This window comes from Rattus norvegicus, chromosome 6, assembly GCF_036323735.1.
Source record: "Rattus norvegicus strain BN/NHsdMcwi chromosome 6, GRCr8, whole genome shotgun sequence".
Lineage (NCBI taxonomy): Eukaryota > Metazoa > Chordata > Mammalia > Rodentia > Muridae > Rattus > Rattus norvegicus.
Genome location: NC_086024.1, coordinates 133,326,768 through 133,348,867, shown reverse-complemented (window position 1 = coordinate 133,348,867; position 22,100 = coordinate 133,326,768). Strand labels below are relative to the sequence as shown.

General features: G+C 51.0%; 1 protein-coding gene, 1 long non-coding RNA gene and 1 other non-coding gene across 11 annotated transcripts in view; 1 reads left to right on the top strand and 2 right to left on the bottom strand.

Annotated features, from left to right (window-relative positions):
- Evl (Enah/Vasp-like) overlaps positions 1-22,100 on the bottom strand; it is a 120,184-nt gene that overhangs the window by 9,863 nt on the left and 88,221 nt on the right. For all 9 annotated transcript variants that reach the window (NM_001414900.1, NM_024147.3, XM_063262532.1 and 6 more), the window contains exons 4-7: positions 5,184-5,247; positions 4,263-4,321; positions 3,028-3,257; positions 2,360-2,481 (exon numbers count right to left, since the gene is read on the bottom strand). In NM_001414900.1, the coding sequence (NP_001401829.1) occupies positions 2,360-2,481; positions 3,028-3,257; positions 4,263-4,321; positions 5,184-5,247 (475 nt within the window). The remainder of the gene's footprint in view (positions 1-2,359; positions 2,482-3,027; positions 3,258-4,262; positions 4,322-5,183; positions 5,248-22,100) is intronic.
- The window catches only part of LOC102555052 (uncharacterized), a 54,048-nt gene continuing 35,201 nt past the window's right edge, over positions 3,254-22,100 (top strand). The window contains exons 1-3 of the long non-coding RNA XR_010052839.1: positions 3,254-12,928; positions 13,476-13,607; positions 18,945-19,076. This is a non-coding gene — a long non-coding RNA (uncharacterized LOC102555052). The remainder of the gene's footprint in view (positions 12,929-13,475; positions 13,608-18,944; positions 19,077-22,100) is intronic.
- On the bottom strand, positions 19,115-19,213 carry Mir342 (microRNA 342). Its single transcript, NR_031786.1, has one exon. It is a non-coding gene; the product is annotated as a microRNA 342 (primary transcript).

Here is a 22,100-nt window from a genome sequence, read left to right as displayed (position 1 = left end):
AAGAAAAAATAGTAGTTGGAGCTGTGTGTGTGTGTGTGTGTGTGTGTGTGTGTGTGTGTGTGTTTCTTCCTTCCTTCCTTTTCTCATCAGCCCCAAAGAGTTTCTCACTGGCCCTCAGAGAAAAGTCTGCTAAGTGATCGATCACTGACTCTGCCTTGCCTCAGTGTCCCCCGGCCCATCGGAGCTGGCCTTTGACAAGTTATTCCTCCCACAGACACAGACCCTGAGCAGTAGACCTCATTAACTCTCTCTCAGTTCCCCTCTGAGCCATCTTCATTGTCACCCACTTCATGACAGCCACCTTCACCTCTTCCTGGACAACAAAGGTCTCTTCTCTGGTCTGCCCAGTTGCTTTACCCCAGGATGTCCACTGATGCCCAGAAGTCATGTTTCATTTCTTAAAATCAGAGGGATGCCTGTGTGGACAGCACCTTAGTGGCAGCCATTTGCCTACCACGTGAGAGGGCATGAGTTCCACCACAATACTGTAAAATCTGATAGACACCAGGACGGACCAAGCGCTCCAGTCTACACTGGTAAGATTAGAGGCAAACAAACACCTGTGACAGGCTGGCCGCATAGCAGCCCCCAGGAAGTGCTCACTCCCCGTAACTCCCCCTCTGCAGGTAGACTTATGCAGGAAGAGAAGCAGGAGGCAAAGCTGCAGGACTGCTAATCTCAGTGAAGTAGATTTCAAGGACTTGCTTGGCTGGTCCTTGCAGACTGGGCAAAGCACGTTTGCTTTTGTAGTGCCTGGACCCCACCTCCCACCACCCAGCACCTGGCGTCCGCTTGGCTCCTGGGACTCTAACCTTTTCCTGTCTCTAGAGAGGAAGAATATTCCCTCTCATTTGGGCTGCATCACCTAAACCAAGTTGGTAAGCTCTTAGGTTCAGGGAAGGTGCAAACATTTTCTTTTCTAAAATGTTTTCTTCTGTTACCTGAAGCCCTGCTCAGGGTTCTGAGAGTTCTGAGACGCAGCTGGGCAGTGAGGCAGCCTTTCAGCCTTCTCTCCAGCCGAGTCTTAGCTTGCGAAGATGCTTGAACACTGCCTGGCACATTGCTACCCTCAGCCCGGAGAAGTGCACTTCTTTAAGCTGAGGAGAGGTAGAGCCTCTTCTGTGAGGCCCATCTCTCCCTCCTGCAGGCAGGCCTTGACACACTGTTTTGTGAAGGCTGCTTACAGTCTGCCTCCTGCCTTGACAACTTCTGTCTGCCTAGACTGTCTAGGAGGCCCGGGGAGGCTGATACTGCCTACAGAGACCCCACTGTCTGCTGGCACTAGTCGTTGATGCAGCAGCTGGTGCATGTGTGAAGGGGGCCAGGTTCTGGCCATCATGAAGCCAGCTGCCTGCACTTCTGAACTGCTTCATGCTCACAGAGCCTTCCTCTTGGATTCAGTGAGGTACTTTAGGACCACAGTGTGGAACGCCTAGCATATGGTTCTCACTGAGGCCCATCAGCCTCAAAGGTAGAAGGGACTGAGAAAGCAAGTGACAGGGCTCACACAGCCAGGACACCTCAGGACAGGACGACCTACGTCGTCATGGGGAGAACCCTTTGGTCAGTGAGGGCAGAGTGAGGGGTGCTCTGCTGGATGTGAGAAGGGTGCCAGGCCTGCCCACCCCACCGGAAACTCCTACTTGTGGCACTGCTAGAGCAGCAGAGAGAGGCCTCTGCTGTGGCCTTATCTGTTGTTGGGTGCAGAGTGCTGGGATACCAGGCCTGCTCCTGTGCTTTCTGGGTCTCCAGGCCAGCCACAGCCTTAGAACCAAGTCAGCATTCCTGGTGCCTGCTCACATTTAAGAGTGACAGGGTGGGGCTGGAGAGATGGCTCAGCGGTTAAGAGCATGGGCTGCCCTTCCAAAGGTCCTGAGTTCAATTCCCAGCAACCACATGGTCCCTCACAACCATCTGTAATGGGATCTGGTACCCTCTTCTGGCCTGTGGGAATACATATAGGCAGAACAATATATATATATATATATATATATAAAATTAAAAAAATTTTAATGCATTAAAAAAAGTGACAGGGTAATGTCCTGTACAGGCTAGAACGACACCTGACAGAGTGAAGAGAAAATAGGCCCAGAGCCAACCCTGACACACAGAAACCTATCTTCTCCTATTTCTCTGGGTGCAATTCATAGTACCATTCCCTTCATGGTGATGGACACCTGCCTCCATGTTCTCTAGCGAGCTCTCTAAAACTCTGCCTCCATGTTCTCTAACAAGCTCTCTAAAACTCTGGGAGTGAGCTACATTGCTTGTCCCTCAAGTGCAGGGGTGCTGTTCCAGGCCCCCGACTGTGTCTTAGCAATGACCTTCAGTGGAGGCCTCTAGGAGGCATTGCACCCACCTCTTAGCCAGCAGCTTGTTCATTTCTTCCATGAGGCCTCCTCCTCCTCCCCCACTGCTTGCCCGGTTGGCATCGGACTTTGAAGTCCCGCTAGGACTGGAGCCTCCAGATGCATCCTCTGGCTGAGAGTAAGGAAGACGTGTGTCATGTGCTGACCCAGTGGTGGGAGCAGCAGCCCCAGGGGTAATGGAGAAAGATCTTAGGAGTGAGGCTGCTAGTCTAACAGTGTCAAGTCCATAGAAAACCAGAGATCTACGGAGGCTCAGGGACAGGCAAGGTAGGCCCACAGGCATGAGTCCTTGCCAAAGCCAGTTAGTCACAAGGGAGGAGGGAAGCACACTTCGAGGCAGAGATAGGCATCAGAGCACATTTATGACCAGGCTTACACTATTTGCAGCTCTTTCTAGAAGCATATGCCCCAGGGGTGGGAAGCAAATGCCATGGGAAAAGCAAAGGCAGATTTAGAACTTATTAACTAAGGCAGCTTGTAGCTGATAAAGTGCTGGCCCTGTTTACTTGTTTAATAACTGGCAGAGAGCTGGCTAGCTGGGCCTGGGGAATAGTGTTTTGCTCAGCATCTCGCTGATGAATAGGTGAGGGCAGGGTGAGAGGTGCTTTGCTGATGTGTGAAGGGTGGCTGGCCTGCCCACCCTGCCAGGAACTCTTACCCGCTGCACCCTCCTTAGCTTGGCTCCTGCCAGAGCAGCAGCCAGTCCTGATGCAGAGCTCTCATCGTGGTTGGTCCCCTGGGCTCCTCCAGCAGGCAGCGGGGGCGGGGGCGGGGGAGTAGACCCTGTGGGTGGAGGTGGAACTGGAGGTGGAGGTGGAGGTGGAGGTCCACTACAGGAGAAGGTGGCGCTGGCTGCCGATGACGGATGCCCAGGGGGGAGAATGGGCCCTGAAAGGAAAGGGGAGGAGTCAGTCTCCAACACCTAGGGGTGCCCAGCTACGGTTTTCATTGCAGGTCCTTCAGAGAAATGGAGGGCAGCTTGCTCGTCAGGAGGAGGTGCACAGGAGCTGGCCTCTCAGGAAGGCCCTGCAGAAGCCAGTCCATGACAGTCCCTCCGATTCCCATCTCCCAGCAGCGGGTGCCCGTTAGACTGGCACACAATGGCTTATCACCCTTGAGCACAGCAGAGTTCCTCTTGCTCCGCTCATGCTTTTCCAGTGTGCGTGGGCTCCTGGCAGTGCCTTCTTCCTTTTTAAGTACACAGCTCCATCTTCGGAGTGACTGAAGGTGGTCTCAAGGTGTAACTGGGACTAGTACTTGGTCCCTGGGGTCTCTAAGAGGTAAGGAACTGTGGGTCCAGATGACCAGGACTTTGGGTCAAGGAACCACTGAGGGCTGGCCTTCACCTTGCACCTAGTCAGCACTGTGCACGAGGAAAACACCTGGGGGTGCTTCTAGTGTAGTAGACAGCCAACAAATCACAGCGGTGGACGCAGACTCGTGCTGCACGGCAAGCCCTATAAAGTAGGTGTACAGGAAGACTGCCCTATAGAGCTGGAACCAGACAGGAGAGGAGGTGTCAAGAGAGGTGCGGGAAGCAGTGGAGCCAGGAGAACGGGACGTGTGGAAGGAAGAGAAAGGAGAAGCTAGTGTTCCAGTGGCAGTGGGAAGGGAAGACGCAGGGTAGGCTGCACTTCAGAGCTGTGTCCCAGGGTGATGGGACACGATGTTAGGACCAGGCTTGCTCAAGACAGCTTAGGGTCCGGGCAGGGAGAGGAAGTGCTGCAGCAGGTGAGAGGGTGGTACACTCCCTGGGCAGGGTGTTTGCAAAGTAGGTAAGGCTGTTGCCATGAGCAACACAGACCTTGAGAATGCACTGAACCAGGGTTCTATGTGAGTCAGGGCCACGTGGGGCAGTGTGGACGGCAGCTGGAGGGGGAGAGCCTCACCTACCTGTGGCGGAGATTCTTCTCTCCAGAGACTCCTGGCGGTGCTGCTGCTCCATTACTTGTCTGAAAGGAAACCACAGCAGACACCTTGAGCTCTCTGTGTTCTAGCTCCCATGTTTGAAAGCTGATTCTGTGCTACTGCTGAGAGCCACAACACTGGGCTCTGTGTGTGGAGGAAAAGGAGTACCCTGAAGTGCTGTCATAGGCACCATCCACTCTTTTCTTTTTTCTTTCCTTTCCTTTTCTTTTCTTTTCTTTCCTTTTCTTGAAATGGTCTCTCATTGATCTGCCAACGAACACCAGGCTTTGCCTGTTTGCCTCTGCCTCCTAAAGTCTGGTATTCAAGTGAGTGGTGCCATATCTAACTTTTTCTTTAAGAAAAAAAAAAAGAAAGAGAGAGAGAGAGAGTGCTGACGCTCTAACCTAGGTCCTTGCAAGCACGTCTGTCACCGGCTCATCTGCCACTGCACACCCCTGGGCTGCCTCCTACAGAGGGGGAACAGATGGGAGAGACCTGGCGAGCGGGCACACCCGAGCAGGAAGCATCGCAGAGAGACGTGCCTCACGCAGTGGACGGAGTCGGCTAATAGGCTTCTCTGGCTGTTTGGAGCCACTGTGGTGGCTTCAATCGATGTGGCCTCAGGAGACACTGCAGACATGCCTCATTCTAGCCCCCGTCTGAGGGCCGTCTGGCACTACGGGGTTGGTCGGCACATTTCAGACGGGGCTTAGGGAAGTGCGGGTCTGCTGGCCATGGACCTGTCTCCGTGGTCTGCAATGGCATGTGCAGGTGTCCTCTGTTGCCCCTGATGTCAGTGGATACTTGAACGTGCTGGCCTCAGCTCTGTGTGTCTAGGCTAGCTGAAGGGTGCTTCTGGCTCTACTGGAAAGCTTTCAGGCAGGCATCTGTGGGGTACGGGGTTACCTTCTCTGGATGTCCATCTCCTCAGGAGAGGGGCCATTCTGCACCTGACGCTGTGTGGAGGGGCCTGTACAGAAGAGACGCAGAGTGGAAAGGTCAGGAGTGGGAGGGAAGATCCCAATAGAGAACTGTCATGGCACTCTCCACTCCTCCTGACATCAGAGGACACGCCCCTGGCCTGCTCTCGCCCCTGTGCAACACCTACATATCCTGATCTCTATTCACCCTTTCCCTCATCGTTTCCTGTGGCTCCTCCCTCTGAAGCATAGTGCAATCCAAATTCGTTGATGCTCTCTACTTTTCCTTAGACAGCACTGGCCACTCTCCTCAACCCCACGACCAGCGTGTCAGAATCCTGAGCTCTGACGGGCTCTTGGAGAGAAGAACTAATGCCTACAGCTGGTGGATATCAAGGCCGGATGAACCTAGGAACTGCACACGTGTGGGGTGGGCCCTCCTTGACCTGCTGCTGACACTGGGAGTCTAGAGCTGTGGGTAAAGCCTGTGAAATCCTGTACGGCTCCCTCTGTTCTGGGCCCCGTGAAACCTCCTAGGCCATATCCACCCTGGGTGGAGTCCACTGCTGAGCCTCCTGTTCATAGGGGGCCGGTGCTGGAACCCACGTCAGCATGCTCTGTGCCACACTTAAAGAGAAATGCAGGCTGCAGCACCAACCTGAGAAAGAGCTGACTGTTCCCCGAGGGCCAGTGCGCATGGTCCCTTCAAGTGTACAGTCGGTGGCTTGTGTGGTTTTGTTTCCACCTTGGGGTGAAGTGAGTCTACACCTTCAGACAGCAGGCAGTCCCTTTAGCCCTACTTCCCAGAAGCCCAGGGTCTTAGTGGCCTTCCTCTTCTTGTGTGCAGAAAATGTTATTTCCTATGGGAATCTGATCAGAGCAATTCCCAGACAACTTTTACTTCATCTACGTTTCAATTGTAATTCTCACACAGCTAGGAGTGTCCATGAGGACTTGGGACCACTAAAGAAGCCAGGCCCAGGAAGTTAGGTGGCTTGCTCAAAGGTTGTGCAAGCAGAGCGAGGCAGAGCACTGCCAAATGTCATTCTCAAGTTCAGTCTCGGCATGATGTCAGACTGGCTGGAAGAATGAGATGGTGACTCACGCCACCTGAAGCCACTCACAAGCTGCCCTGTCCCTGGATGGAGCATCCAGGTGCGGACCTGTGTCTGCGCAGTAGAAAGGAATTGCTTGACCTCTCCTCACTAATTCTGGAGAAGGCAGGTTTCACAATGCCTCAGCCCTCCATTCTGGGACTCTGCTGCTAGCCTGGCCAAGGCTGTGGGGGTTTAAATGAGAAATGTCGTCCGTGCTCTGGCTATCTGAACACCCAGTCACCAGTCAGAGGTGCTGGTTGGAGGTTTAGGAGGTGTGACCTTGTGGGAGGGAGTATGTCATGGGGGTGGGCTTTGGGAGGTCACAGCCTTGTGCTGCTTCCAGTTTGCGCACTGCTCCTGCCGCCACTTCTCCCCACTATGATGGACAGACTCTATGCCTTTGGACTGTGAGCTTATGGTGTTTCCTTACAGCAGCACACAGGTAACTATATCATAGGCCTTAGGTTCAAGCTTGAACAACTGAACTCACCCCTGGTCTAGACTGTCTTTCCTCCTTCAGGAGCCGGAGTGCCTATTCTGGCAACCTTGTGTTGCTCCTTGTCTAAGGCGTGGCCCCATCCTATGACTAAGACCCTGGATGCCTGGCCCACACTGGCTTGGCCACCGCAAAGGCTGCTCAGCCACTGGCCTGGCTTGGTTACTATGGTTGTTTCTTCTCCTGTTAAGACAGACTCTGATGGTAGCTATGCTCACAGTGTTCCGGTGTTATACACCTAGACTTCTCAATCTGTATGCTGACCTAGACTCCCAACACCCTCAGCTAACCTGCTACTACAGAAAGCTGGGGAAGGCCATGAGGAGTCACGGTCCCTTCCAAGCCTTGAGCTCTGTCCTGAACAGGAAAAGATGCCCTGTATGCGTGAGTCCCTTTCCTATCCATTGTCCAGCCGTGCCATGGCGGATTTGGACAGGAGGCCTGGGGAAGGGGCTTATTCTTCCATAATGGTTCTGGTCCCCTGTGAAGCCCTGGACAGCAGCTCACTTACTGGGACCGCTCCAGCAAGGCAGATTTCTCAAGTGCAGTAGATATTGGGGGGAAGTTGTGGCTGCGACTGATGAGACACTCACCTGTCCTATGCTGAGCTACCACAGACAATTTCCCTTGTAGCTGTAACCACAGGGCAAGATGTTGGGCTCATTGTATCACCTCTTACCTGCTGGGCTGAGCTGTGACCTTGCAGGATCCCTGACCCCCTGACCTACCAGCTATGACTCAGTACTTAACTACAACTTAGTATTTATTTTATTTTGTTTGTTTGGTTGGATTTTCAAAACAGGGTTTCTCTGTTCAACAGCCCTGACTGTCCTGGAATTCACTCTGTAGACCAGGTTGGCCTCGAACTCATAGAGATCTGCTTGCCTCTGACTCCCAAAGTATTGGGACCAAAAGCATGCGCCGCCATGCCTGGCCTTAAGAGTATTTTAAAACGATTCATTTTATCTTTAATCTATGTGCATGTATCTCTTTATCTATTGCATGAGGATGGGTGTCGATGAAGGCCAGAGAGGGCACTGGAGCCCCTGGGCTGGAATCCAGGGTGGCTGCACGGATGGGGTATGGTTCAGTAGGCGAGGCACTCGCTGCACAGGCATGAAGACTTGATCTCCAGCACCACGGGAAGTGACCACACACCTGTGACTCCGGTGCCTGTAGGTCCAGTCCCCGCAGTGGGCCTTACCCCTGGCAGCAAGCCAGGCAAGAGACAGAAGAGAAGAGACAGGACTACCTTCTGATGGCCCTCCTCCCAGAACACAAAGAGTTGCTAGGATAGAGGCTGAGCCTTGGTGAAACCAGATCCAAACTTATCTGCTTCAAGCTGTGATGGTTCTTGGGGAGAACTGAGTTCTTGATGTTGGGAAGGTCTGCTTTCTAGCCTCAATTCCAAGTGCACTACTCACTTACACTTCCCAAATATCTGGCAAATCAGAGGATGTCCTTTATCCCTGAAGGTCACAAGGTGAGGATCATGACAGGAAATAAGGGCAGGAGAGATGGCTCAGTGGTTAAGAGCACTGACTGCTCTTCCAGAGGTCCTGAGTTCAATTCCCAGCAACCACATGGTAGCTCACAACCATCTGTAACAGGATCTGATGCCCTCTTCTGGTGTTTGAACACAGCTACAGTGTACTTATATATAATAAATAAATAAATTTTTTAAAAATAAAAAAATAAAGATTAAAAAAAAAAAAAGAACGACAGGAAATAAACAAGAAGAGAGTGAAAGGGGCCAGTCTCCAACCATGGGACCACAGGAAGTAGAAAGACAAGAGGAGAGAGGAAGCTGGCTGGAGAGAATGGAGCAGAGTATAGATGGAACACAGGGGTTGGGGGGCATGGGGGTAGGAAGAGACGACAAGAGACTGAATCCCCGAGAGTGAGCTCAGCACCGGGTAGGGCAGAAGCACACCAGGAACCCATTAGAGGTGACAGGTAGGTAAGAGCACCCTCCCCTACCCTTTACAGCTTCCTCCAGACTGAGTACGCTTGCTGGTGGTGCATGCTTTTAGTCCCATGTACTAGATCCTATCCTTCTCTTTATGGCTGAAAACTGTCTGGTCAGAGCTGTGCCTAGAAGTCTGATGGGATTAGAAGGCGTGTTGTGTAGGCCAAGCTCTGCTCACTCCCCTCCTCCCAGTAGTCCTCGGTCTCACCTTCCAGCTCCGTTCCATCCCTGGCTGTACTCTTATAGGACAGAAGTCTCCTCCAGGGTGATTCTGTCCATTGTATTTAGTTTTGACATTTTGAGACAAGGTCTCACTATGCAGCTCAGGCTGGTCTTGAATTCTCAGCATCCTGAGTCTTTGCTAGATTTATCTTGGCTGGGTTTGTCTCTAGGTAATTGAGCAGGGACTTCCTTCCTTCTTTGTGCCTCAACTTCCTATACCCATGAAAGATGGAAACAAGGACCATTTATCTCCAGCCCTCCTACCCTGCTTTTGGTTCTGGGGATTAAGTCTGGGGCAAGGGCTCCGCCATTGAGCAACAGATCTAGTGCGGCCTCCAGGTAGCTACAATTCAAGGACAAACAAGAAAACAAACCAGATCATCAACAGTGGGCATCTTAGGCTTCTCCTTGTTTTGAATTTCTAAATTATGCACGAGTAGCACTCACCATCTTTGGGGCAGGTAACGAGGTGGGTGGCTACAAGTCTCTCCAGTCCCTGCCTGGACGTCTTGTGTAGCTTTACATTCTGAGGTGGGCAGATGAGACAAGGCTGACACCTGCTCCTAAGGAGGGCTCTGCCCCTCCCTACCCACCAATGGCACTCTGGGCAGCAGCCCCAGCTCCTCTGGGACAGAGCCCAGGCTAAGTTTCCAGCTCTCCTGTTAGGAAAGGTATCTCCTGGGCGTCTGAAAAGACGGAACCTGAGATCCCAGGAGTGCCAGGGACAAAGGACCCACACTGCTCATTGAGGCCTGATGTAATTTCTGGCCAGCGAGCGACAGCTGCCTGCTCTGAGCTGGGCAGCGGCCCAAGTGCTCTTGAGTCTCCCTGGCTACCATCTTTCTAGCTGCCTGTTTTTCCTCTTCCCCCTTGGCTAGAGACTAGGCTCTTTGGTGTGCACGGGTGTCCTTCCTGCTGCTACACAGACACATGTCTATGTAAGAAGGGAGTCTGTGACCCTGGGTGGTCTGGCCACTAGAGAGTTACCTGGTCCAAGCCTCATAGGAATGGGTAGGAGGACTGGAGCCAGCTCCTAGGACAATGTCCCCCAGCCCACGACTCTGACCCTTCTAGTATACTCATACTATCCTCCACCCTGGCTACAGACACCTCCACACCCACACTGATAAAGCAAAGGCGGTTCCTGTGTCCAGCTCACCAATGCATAGAGGCACGACTGTCCCCACCTCCACATCTTTGTTTTCTGAGACAGGGTCTCACTGGCCTGGAACTTGCTGTGTAGATCTGGTCTGCTAGAAGCTGGTCTGTAACTCAGAGATCTGCCTAGTCTCTGGCACAGCGATTTGGGCTCATGATGGCTAATGGCCACTGGCTGTTCTGCTACCCCTGGTCCCCCAACAACATTCCCTTATCCTTGAGCCCTGGCACTGGGCTGGGCAGGTAGAACTCAGCAACTAGACCACAGGTATTGTCTGGCCCGAGAGCATAGACTATGACAGCCCTGTTGCATGGAGAATCTCTCTTACAGACAGGGAGCCTGCTTCCAAGAAGGGAGAAGCCCAGGCCACACAGGAAAGAGCTGACCAGCCTATGCTGGTGAGCTTCAGAAATAACATGCAGAGGAGAGGACCTCTTCGATTGTGACAGATGGCAGCTAGAGACTTGGTACCACTGAGCACTCCTCTCTGGTCCCCTACTCTCTCCTTACATGGAGGGATCCTGAGACCCAGGGATAGGGCAGCAGTTTGCCCAAGGTTACGTCCACATCAGAGCCAACACACACTAGAATTCAGCCTCCAGTTCTCAGGTCAGAGAACTGTAAGATTAATATAAATGATTTCTTTTATTCCCACTAGATTCTACACCCCACCCATGGACTTGGCTTGCTCAGGTGATCTCCTTGGGTAAGCAGTTTTTCTAATAACACCCCCCTCCTTTCCTAAAAACTCATTAAAGAACACAAAATTAATCTTAAAATGAACTCCAAACAGAATTAGAGTAACTATCTACTACATCTTTATGGTTTACAAAGCATTTTCATATTACTTTGGGGAGTAAATATGCTCAATCCTCCAATAGGATATATTAGTTTTCCTAGGGGAACTTAGACTCAACTTGGGAAGGGAGGACATCTTGCGTGGAGTGATCAGGCCTCCGCTGGGTCGTGTAGCTAGAGCAGGAGTCCAGGCCTCCCAATGCCAGTTTATCCTGCCAATTCTGCAAGGACCTCAGACCCAGGGAGAGGAGATGCTCTCCCCAGGATGCAGCACTCAGCCCCCCTACCCCAGCCCCAGCAGTTGGGAGAGAGGAATCCCAGAAGGAGCAGGAAGGAAGGGGAGAGCTCCATCACCTACAGGTCACTCTGCAAAGCACGGTGCAGTCACAGTGGCAGAAGCAGAAGCAGTGAAAGGTCCACTCCCTGCTGACCATTACCGGCAGAGCTTCTCCGCACAGTCTGCAAGGTGCCTTGCGCATCCTGGCCACTTACCTCCTCTTCCTCAGCCGCCTGGCTGGTGCAGTGGTAACTGATATGCTGTCCTGTGGGCAAGTGGGCTTCACGTTGTCAATCTTTAATGAGGCTTCCCAGCTAACCTATCAGAACCCTCCTGGCTACCTGATTCCAGCATGCTTCATGGGCCCCGAGGGACTGTGCAGACCCCCTGCAGCAGCAGGGCTACCAGGTGTTTATCTGAAGGGACCTCCCAGCCTAGCTCTCTTCTTACTCTGACAGAAGCAGGGTGAGTGCAGGAAGAGGGGACAGGGGAGTGGGCAGATGAATTCCTGGGCACTGTGCCCTGTTGCCACAGCCTCTTCCCCAGCTCTCCTTAGAACTCTGGGTGCCCTGTCACCATTACATGTGCCTTTCCTCCTCACTTGCTCCTATCACTCCTAAATGCTTTCCTAGCCTTACCAGCTCCAAGGTGTGTGCAGGACTGACGGCTCAGCCTGCCAGCAAGCATTCCTCTCACACTGCACTGCCACCCTGCTGTCCTGGGTGGCAGGCTGCCCCTGCCCCTGCTCCTGCTGTGTCTGGGTCACCAGGCCTGGCTTTGCAGTTGCTGCAGTTGTCTCTTCAGGGTGGGACATGAGCGCTGCCTTTCAGAGCAGAGCTGGCTGTGCTGGCTACAGAACACCTTGTCAGCAACCATGGCCATAAAGCAGGAAAACCAGCGTCAGACAGGTCCGTGGAAACAGTGACAGGAGGGACCACCAGGCCCTGAGATGCTGGGCGTGACTCCCTCCTGCCCAGAGCTGCTCCTGCTCCTCAGGGCTGTGCTTAATAGTTTTAATTGTCAACCTAGCACAGCCTAGAGTCACTCAGGGAAGTGTTGCAGGGTCCAGAAGAGGAGAAAGCTAGTTGGGAGCAAACACGAATGCATTTACTTTCTTTTTACTCTTGAGTATGGCTCTGACTAGCTGCTTGAGTTCCTGCTTTGTTGTCCCTGAAGGGATGGTCTGTCATTCTGTAAGCCAAACAAATCCTTCTTCCCCAGGTCGCTTCTGGCCAGGGTGCTTTATCACTCTATCTAGGATACAGAAGTTAACACTGTTTACAAGACCTGCCGACTTCTTCACATGCACTGTGATTTCTCCTGCTTTTGGTCTCTGCCTCTCTCCTGAAAACCTTAAATGTACATTCTCTGGCCTTTCTAGATCCAGGCCTGTGTGTTTGCACTGGGGGACTTCCCACAGCTTCCTACTGGCCTCTTCCCAGGCTTGCATCTTCAGGCCTGTCCACAGGCTGGAGGTCAGAAGGCACAGTCCTTCCTCACCATTCCCTGGACAGGGGCCTAGAGATTCCCCAGTGGTTCTCACGGGAAACACTGTGCTTGGGATCTGAGGGCTTCTTAAATCCCTGACCTAGCTTCTCATTGCCTCTCTCATCATCAACTGTGCTGGCCTTATTCCCACTTGACACAAACTAGAGTCCTCTGAAAGGAGAGAACCTCAGCTGAGGAAATGCTTCCGTAAGACCTGGCTGTGAGGTATTTTCTTTTCTTTTCTTTTCTTTTTTTTTTTTTTTTGAGCTGAGGACCGAACCCAGGGCCTTGCGCTTGCTAGGCAAGTGCTCTACCACTGAGCTAAATCCCCAACCCCTGAGGTATTTTCACAGTTACTGATTGATGGGGGAAGGTCCAGCCCACTGTGGATGGTGCCATCCCTGGGTGGTAGTCCTGGGTTCAATAAGAAAGCAGGTGGAGCAAGCCATGGGGAGCAAGCCAGTAAGCACCCTCCATGGCCAGGTCCCTGCCCTGCTTTCCTTCATCAATAAACAGTGGCCAAATAAATCCTTTCCATCCCAACTTGTGTTTTGGAGCAACAGAAACCCCGACTAAGACAAAGTGGTACTAGGATTTTGTGGTATTGCTGTGATAGGCTGTCGATGTCTTTAGGAGGACTGTGGAAGGACTCGGGAACTCTGGGCTAGAAAGCCACCGGATGTTGACAGCAGTGCAGAGGACGGGGTCTGGCATGTGAAGTGTCAGGGAGAAGCATGGAAACTCTGTCAAGGCCAATTGCTTTTGATTTAAGAGTCAGCTGGGGCTGAAGAGTCAGCTGTAATCAACAAGATACCTGAACTACTCAAATGAAACCTTTGCATTGCTGGGATTCCACTGGAGCTGAGAGTTTGCTGGTGTTTAAGAAGAGACCAGCACTGTCCAGGTGAGTGAATCTTCTGGGGAGTGTTTCCTGAGAGCACATAGGCTGTGTTCTAGAGGCAGCCAAACTTGGAAGTATAAAAGTCAAGCATGTGGTACTGGTTTTGAGAGCAGGAAGAGGTCATGGACAGCAGCTGAGGCTTCGCACTGTGAGAGGTTAGAAAGGCTCTTGGTGAAATGCAGTTTCAGTGGCAGTTGAAGGCAGGAGTGAAGGGCTCATACAAAAAGGTTGAAGCTTGGTACCATGAAGAGAGCCCATGGGAGGCTATGGTGAAGGTATGGCCCAGTTGCAGCAAAAGGGGTCTTTGGGTACTGAGGAGAAGCCAGAACTTTGGGATAACCACCAAGAATAGCGGCAGCAGTGGCGTGGAAGCAGCCAGAGCCTAGCAGACAAGCAGTGTGTGTTGCAAAAGGGTAGAGCTGGAGAACTGCCTCAGTCTCTTTGGAAGAGCCCAGAAGATCGGATGTGAGTCCCAGATAATTTGGCCCTGGGTTATTCACACTGTTGGAATGTGGTTTTGGCCCTGGGTTATTTGTACTGTTGGAATGTGATTTTGCCTGGTTCCGACTGCACTGGTTCTTTCCTCTGGAAAAAGGTATTTAATTTTTTATAGGGACCTAGAGCTGAAAGACTTTAAACATTAAATTGGATGTTTTAGACTGAGGTGTAAATGTGTTTGAATTTGTAAAGTCTGTGGGACTTTTAAAGGTATTTATAATTTTAATGCGAGATCTTAGGGATGGATAAGAAAGGAAGAGTTGTGGCTTAATAATGATGTGTTTATATGTGTCAAGTTGAGAAGGGCTTGGTGGTGCTGGCTAATCTTATTTCAATCTGAGACAAGCTAGAGTTATCTGAAAGGAGGGAACCTCAACTGAGAAAATGCCTCCATAAGATCCAGCTGTAAGGCATTTTCTTATTTACTGATTGACAGGGGAAGGGTCCAGCCCATTGTGGATGGTGCCCTGCTTGGGTTCTATAAGGAACAGGATGAGCAAGTCATGGGAAACAAGTCAGTAAGCAGTATCCCTTCATGGCCTCTGCATCAGTTCCTGCCTCTGGGTTCCTGCCCTGTGTGGGTTCCTGTCCTGACTTCCTTCAATGATGGGCAGTGATATGGAAGGGCAAGCCAAATGAACCTTTTCTTCCCCAACTTGTTTTTTTGGTCATGGTGCTTTATTGCAGCAACAGAAACCCTACTTGGATCAGGCAGCTGTGCCCAGGGGACTCCTTCCTTCCTTCTCTATGGGAGAGAACATATGGACCTCTGGAATGGCTCTTCAGACAGATACCTGTTCCCTCCGTGCTTCCCTGAAGCATCGTGCAAATATGCCAGGGACTTGTAACTTTTTTTCTAAAGATAGGGTCTTGCCTTGGAGCTGCAGTTAGTCTTGAATTCATGATCTCCTTGCTTTGGTCTCCTGAGTCCTGACCTCCTGAGCCAGGTGGTAGGATTGCCGGTGTGCATTAATTACTACACACAGCAAAAGTATGTGTGGGTTTTTTACAAAGTTCTATTTTTATTTTATGCATATGAGTGTTTGCTTGCATTTATGTCTATGCACCAAGTGCCAGGAAAGTCAGAAAAGGGGTCTGGATCTCTTGGAACTGGAGTTACAGATGAGTGTGAGCTCTCATGTGGGTGCTAGAAATCAAACCCGGGTCCTCTGGAAGAGCAGCCAGTGCTCTTAACTACAGAACTGATTCTCCAGCTTCCTTAAGCAACTTTTTAACTGGCAAACATCTATGAATCCTTTAAGACCCACAGCAGGCAAGGTGTGGAGCCTGGCTTGAGGATGTGTCAGTGGTGTGGCTCTGCAGGGTACATTTTGTCTCTGAATCTCTGCCCTTCCTCTTTCCTGCTTCCTGGACTCCATGAGGTGAATACTCTCTCCTCAACACCCTTCAAACACAATTTGCCTTATTATAGAACTGAGACTTCTGAAACTAAGCTGAGCCAAACATTCTTTCCTCTTTAGGCTCCGTAAGTGCTTTATCAAAGAGACAGAAAAACTCACCCATGCCCACCTATCCAAGGAGCTTGCTCCATGTCCTTTGCCAGCATTTGGGGCCTTTGCCTGGAGGCCACAACTCTAGTTTCCTTCCATGCAGCCCTTGACGACATGCAACCAGTGTCTCTCTCCGTAACCTGGCTGTGAGCTTAATGAGTGTGGGGCCATTTCTAATTCATCTTGCTATGGTCTACGAATTCCACACTGGAAGGTCAGGAACTCCCAGATGCTACTCATTCAGTTCAAACATGACCCTGGTTGGATGCTAGCGACAGCATGGATACAAACTGCTGCCCAGCGTATTAAGAGACAAGGTAGGCAGGAAGACATGGCACAGGTGAAGAAGAATACAGCAGAATGAGAGAACTGTGCTAACGTGACTGCTGGGTGTTGGCCTGCTGCTATGTAGACAAATGCTAAATTTTGAACCCTAAGTCTGGTTGCCTCCAGATGAATAAATTCTCACGTGCCCTGGCCTTTGTGGTATAAACCTTGCTCCCTAGTTTAACACTATTGGTTAATTACAGGCTAAAGCCTGTGGTTGGGCAGGAGAGAAAGGTGGGACATGAGAATTGAATGACGGGTCTCCATTAGATAGAAGGACCAGGACCAGGTGGCTGAGAGGCGCACTCTGAGGATGGACAGATGAAACAAGGTGGCTTGGGCACGTAACAAGGGGCATATGGATTGGATGCAGGAGAGTAGCACACAATTGGCCAATCTAGGTTTACAGCTTGCAAATAAAGTGTCAGGCTTTTGTGTCTTATACAGGCTAGCTAGACTATGTAATCATTTACACTTGTGACAGGCTAACTCTGACTGGGACATGTGTAGCCAGTTCCCAGTGAAGTGAGCAGAGAACTGTGACCTTAATGACACATTCAATGGCAGGTCCTAGGCCAAGCCCTTGCATTTCTGGGTAACAGTAGGCCAGTGCGTCTAGATAGACCTGAGCAGGTGGAATGTAGAGAGAAAATTCAGAAAGGCAGCCAGGACCAGACAGGCAAGCCCTGTAAGGGTTTGGACTTCCTTCTGAGTTAAGGCCAATGGCCCTCAGAGCTCTGAGTGAGATGTGACCAGGTTGTACTGCAAGCTGGAGAGATCTGTTTGTTGTGTGGAAGAGACTCAAGCAGAGGCAGGCATACTGGCTGGGTGTTACAAAGTCCCAGTTGTTTTGAGTGAAAGGATAGACCAATGAGCACGGCAGCAGACAGGTAAGGTGGGAATGGCCTCCGCAGCACACGCCGTATCTCTGGACCGTGAAGGTTGTCCATCTAAGGTGAGGACTGGCTGTGAGCCCGCGGTGGCTCTTTAACTGCAATAACTGAGTCAGCTGTTACACCAAGCTGAAGCCGGCAAGAATGACTTTTAAACAATGACTGCTGCGGTTTTGTTTCTTTTGAGACAAAGACTCATTATGTAGTCTAGGCTGGTGTTAAACTCAAAGCAATCCTCCTGCTCAGTCTCCCAAGTGCTCCGCCTACCTACAGGTGCACATTAGCACACCAGGTCGGAGAGTATACATGCTATGAGAGAGAGAAAACAGACACAAATGAATGCTCCACCTACATTCTCTGCCCACATGGATGGGTCCAGTGGAGTGTTCCTAAATAGTTCTGATGAAGGTAGGCTATCATTACATAGTCTGCTCGCTACCACACAAGCAGAGTCTCTTTGGGGGGCCATATGACGGGCAGAGACCTGGACTGCACACCGAAGTCTTTATCGTTTGTGGTGTTCAGCAAATTGTGGGACGCTATGAGCCTCTGCCTCCTTGTTTGTAAAGTATAGGCCTCTCTAGAGAAGTCAGGACATACTACGAAGACGCAGGACAACATAAACAATGGCAGTGTGGAAAGGGGGCTGCCCTCCTTCTGTAAGGAGCTTATTCCGCTCCAGAGTGTCACACCACCAGTGTGCCTATGGAAGGGGCCAGGAGCCCAGGAGGAACATAGATTGTGTATGGACAACACTTTGTTCCTTACAAGCCACACGCTTGTCTACCTTATATGGGCATGTATGGGGCAAAGCACACCTTTCAGGAGCTGGTTGTTTTCCTTCCACCATTGTGGGTCCTGGGGATTGAACTATGGTTGTCAGACTTAGCAGCAAACACCCTCATCACCTAAGCCATTTCCGCAGGCCTTGTGTCCACTTTAATGATAAGGGAAGGAACACTTGGCACGGGGGCATGCAGAAACGGATGCTTTGGGTCCATGTTTGCTAAATATAACAGTGTGGAACACACGCAGGCAGCTAGGGCACACAGGGATCCCCTGCCTCAGTGTACTTATGTCCCTCCTGTCAGCTGCCTCCAGTGTACATATGCCCCTCCCGTCAGCTGCCTGTGTTGACTACAGGTAGCTCACTGTGCCGGGCTGTTCTTTGAGTACCAGAAGGACAGGTCAGGTGAGTATGCTCTGGAGCACTGTCTCACACGGTCATTGGCTCTGTGGTGTTTCCGGAAGCCTGAAGCCCCAGTAGACATCACTGTTGAGGAAGTGACCCTGGTGCTGGAGGAGAAGACAGCTAGCTTTTCTCTCCTGGGATGTAAACTGCGGATGAGCCAGCGTCACTTCATAGGACAAGGACATAGCAAAACTCTGAGATGCTCTGAGCCAAGGGTCCCATGAAGGGCAGAACCTTTCCTCAGACCTTCATGTAAACTCCCTGAAGAGACCATGTCCTCCTGTCCTGTGTCCCCCTGGTGCACTATCAGCAGTGTCATGAAGGGGTGACAAGAACTCCTGCTTTGTGAGGAGAGGCATTTCAAGCTGCTGGAGTGATTTTTCAGGTGACAAAGAACTTGTACAATATCTCGTATCACCCTCACAACACCCCCGTGAGGTAGGTATGACAACCCATTTCACAGATGGAGAAACAATTTTGGAAAGGGTAAGTTCATTGCAAAAGAGCTGGAGAACAGATAAGCACAGGGGACCAGGAATGTTAAACACAGGATTGTCAAAGGGAGGGACGCATAACTCCCAGAAGGTTGGGAGCAAATGTGCTTAACAACCTGGTGACCTTTGTGCTGTCTATGTGGCTCACTGGATCCTCCCCAGACCCTTACTGTGAGCTTGTCAACCTACAGAACCCATCTTTATGGGAGATGTCACACATACTTTACAAAGAGTTTTGATGTAGTCACGTCTTAAGCTTTGTTGTGTATACAGGACTGAGTCAGTTATCACCAGGAAAGTGCATACCAAATTGTGCTGTGCTTAAATATGCCTAAACTAAATTACTTGGGACCAGACTACTCAAGTTTGAACCAATACCAGCTACTCAGTCATGGTGGACAAAGCTGCTTTCTTATCTCCCACAGATTGTTACTCTGCTGACCGTGGTGATCACAGAGACCCACACACTGTCCGGATCCACATCCAAACCCCACACACTGTCCGGATCCACATCCAAAGCTCCTTTTGCCGGTCACACACATCATGGCCACTCACAGGTACTTCACCAGGGCTGCTGCTTGGTTCGGGGTGGTGCTCAGCAGGCCAAGGTGACGGGTGCGATTTCTGTGTGAGACAATTCCATTGACCATGTCCCTCAATCACAGATAGCACCCCTCACCTTGAGCCCATTTTCACAGGTGACAAATGGTGCTGGCAGTTCAGGAGCTTCATCGTGGTCTTCAGAAGAGGGTACAGAGGCAGGAAGTGAGGGGTATGTGTGCAAGGTGCACAGTGTAATGCAGGAACACATAGTGAACCTGTTCTCTCGCTCACTCACTCACTCACTCACACATGCATCACAGACACTTGCATGTCAGTCTCTTAGGGGTAGACAAATACAGACATGGAAGGCAAGGCTCTCGCTCCAGAGAAACTCACAGTCCAACCCAGGCAACCAAAAGTCCTGGTCAGTGGCACAGCGGCATTGTGTTCACAGCTGGGGAGGGACCGGGTTCTCTGATCATCTGGGATAAATCCACAGTTGGAGCAATACTAAAGACACATCACCAGCAGGAGAGAGCACTAGGCCAAGTCATAAAGTCAAAGGCAGGGTGCATTGTGGAGGGCTGTGCAGGTCAGGAAGCACTGGCAGCCAGGTTGATGGCTGCTTGGCCCTTATCTGGAAAGTGAAGTCAAGGCTAACTTGTTGAGTCTGTCCCTAGAGTCAGGAGAGGGCAGTAAATATGTGGGCTGAAGACGAGGGGGCTGGTAGGAGACCATGAGATGGAGTTCTCCTGGGACTCGGCCCAGCACATACATCCCTTCCTCCACAAACACGGTCTAAGGCAGCTGAAACTTCGTTAAGGACTAGGGGTTGTAAATGAGCTCTGAGCCTGCCACATCCCCTAGACCCAGAGTGTTCCCTGAGCCTTGTCAGGGCTTACCCTACATCAGATATCATACTGGCTTTTGATGCTCTAGGGACTGTTTTTAAATTTCCAAACCTGACTGAATCCATGTGCTGGACTGTGCTGTGCCAAGTGGTATCATCAGGATAGAAGCAAAAAATACAGTACCAGGGGGCACACCGAGGAAAGTGAGGAACTGTGGGGATTCTGAATATGTCTGGCAAGTGAGGAGGGAGAAGGGGTCAGAGGTGGGGAAGGCATAGCAGGAGCAAAGTGTGAAGGGGACGTGTATTGCTGGCATGGAGACTGTTACACAGACCCTGCTTCTCTTTAGTGAGGTAGGTAGACAAACACAGAGGTCCTCCTTTTACAGTGTGGCCAGTAGGGGGCAGGGCAGATGGGATGAGGCAGAAGCCTGGCAGCAAAGCCTGGGTAGGAAGTGTGACCTTGGTTCCACCAAGCTACCCAGAGGAAGCCATACCAACAACTAGGGAGAAATAGCAGTTCTATTTCTTTGAGGGAAAAGTTTGATAATTTCCAGCAAAACAAGGTTTGAGGGAAGCAAAACTGAGGCTGACTTCAAGAAACTCTAAGGTTTACTACTTCACCCAGGTTCACAGTGAGGAAATAGACCAAGCCCATTCACAGGTCTGAATGAAACCTATACAAAACACTGGCCCCCGGTACTCCTCAGACAACCAATTTGAAATCAGCCCAATCCAATCCCAAACCTGCAGCCTTGCCTTTGACCTCCAATCCCAAACCTGCAGCCTTGCCTTTGACCTCCAATCCCAAACCTGCAGCCTTGCCTTTGACCGTTCATCCTCTTGCTCTGCCTCTGGCCCCTTTCCAGACCATGTCTAACATCCAGCTTCTGTGGCCAGTTCATGCTTTTAAAGGATACACTTCCTCCACCGTGAGCATGGATGCACTAAGTGGCTGACCTGACTTCAGGCTAAAGCTGTTCTGCCCTTATTTGTCTTCAGACTGCATTTTTACCTGTATGATCTCATTTCTGATGGGGAACTAAGGCTCAGGTCTTGACCACGGTCAGGTGGGTCAGCATAGCAAGGCTGCTCCTGTGAATTCAACCTCACGATGTTGTTGCAGACTGTGACTCGGGCTCATGGGGGCAAAAGCACTCCTAGTATATGCCAAGAGGAAGAGTCCTAAGCTCTGAATGTAGTAGTCTGCTTTTCAGAAGTGTTGGTGGGTCCTGCACTACAGCTCCTGGGAAGGTCTGCATTAGCAAGAAGCAAAGGGAAAAGATGCCTTGCACCCACCTGCTTCCCAGAGTCCCACTCTGACCCCAGACTCTAGGAAGAAATGGCATCTTAAGCTCAGATTGCCTGGGAGAAGCCTTGGTTGTGAACCCACCTTTACTCTCTTCTGGGTAAGCATTACCCCTGATTGGGTATTAGTTCTGTTACCTACAAAATGGCAACTTAAAGCAGGTGACATAAGGAATAGTTTAGTAGCCTGTGACCCTGTCTGGTTTTGGTTTTTGCACCTCTTGCAATAAGGCACCTGGCAGCAGCTCTCTCCCCTGCATGCACCGTGCACACAGCCTTTCTGAACAATGCACCTATCCTCGTCGGAACCTCCTCAGTCCCCGCCTGCATGGTATCGGACGACACGTACCTCCTTTCTAAACAGCTTCTCTGCATGCATAGTTACTGACTTGCATACGTTTCTATACAAGTGTCTTCCTAATGTATCCAGGCTGATAGGAAGAACAGAAGAGCTGCTCTGTCCTGCACTGTTTTGACTCTCTGAAGTGAGGTTGTCTATAAACTTTTCGGGAGACTCCTGTGTTTCCTATCCTATGCCAGTGTACACTGGGTGTACATATCACTCACTACAATCAGATGCAAGCCGAGAGGTGTGCACTGTAGAAAAAGCGATTGTGACCTAGACTATTGGTCAAAACAAAACCACCTGAACTACACCCCTCAGTCACTCACCACTACCTCCTCTTCCTGAACTCCATAGAGGGAGTCTTAGAAAACGGTTGGGGCCCCTGAGTGCTCCCTCACACTCATGTAGCCTACAGTCTGTCCTGACAGTGTATCCCTCATGTACTATGCACACATCTCCTCTCTGAACAATGTACCTAACCACCCCAGAACCACCTCAGACCTTTAAAACGCACCTTAGCTTTGCTCCAGATAC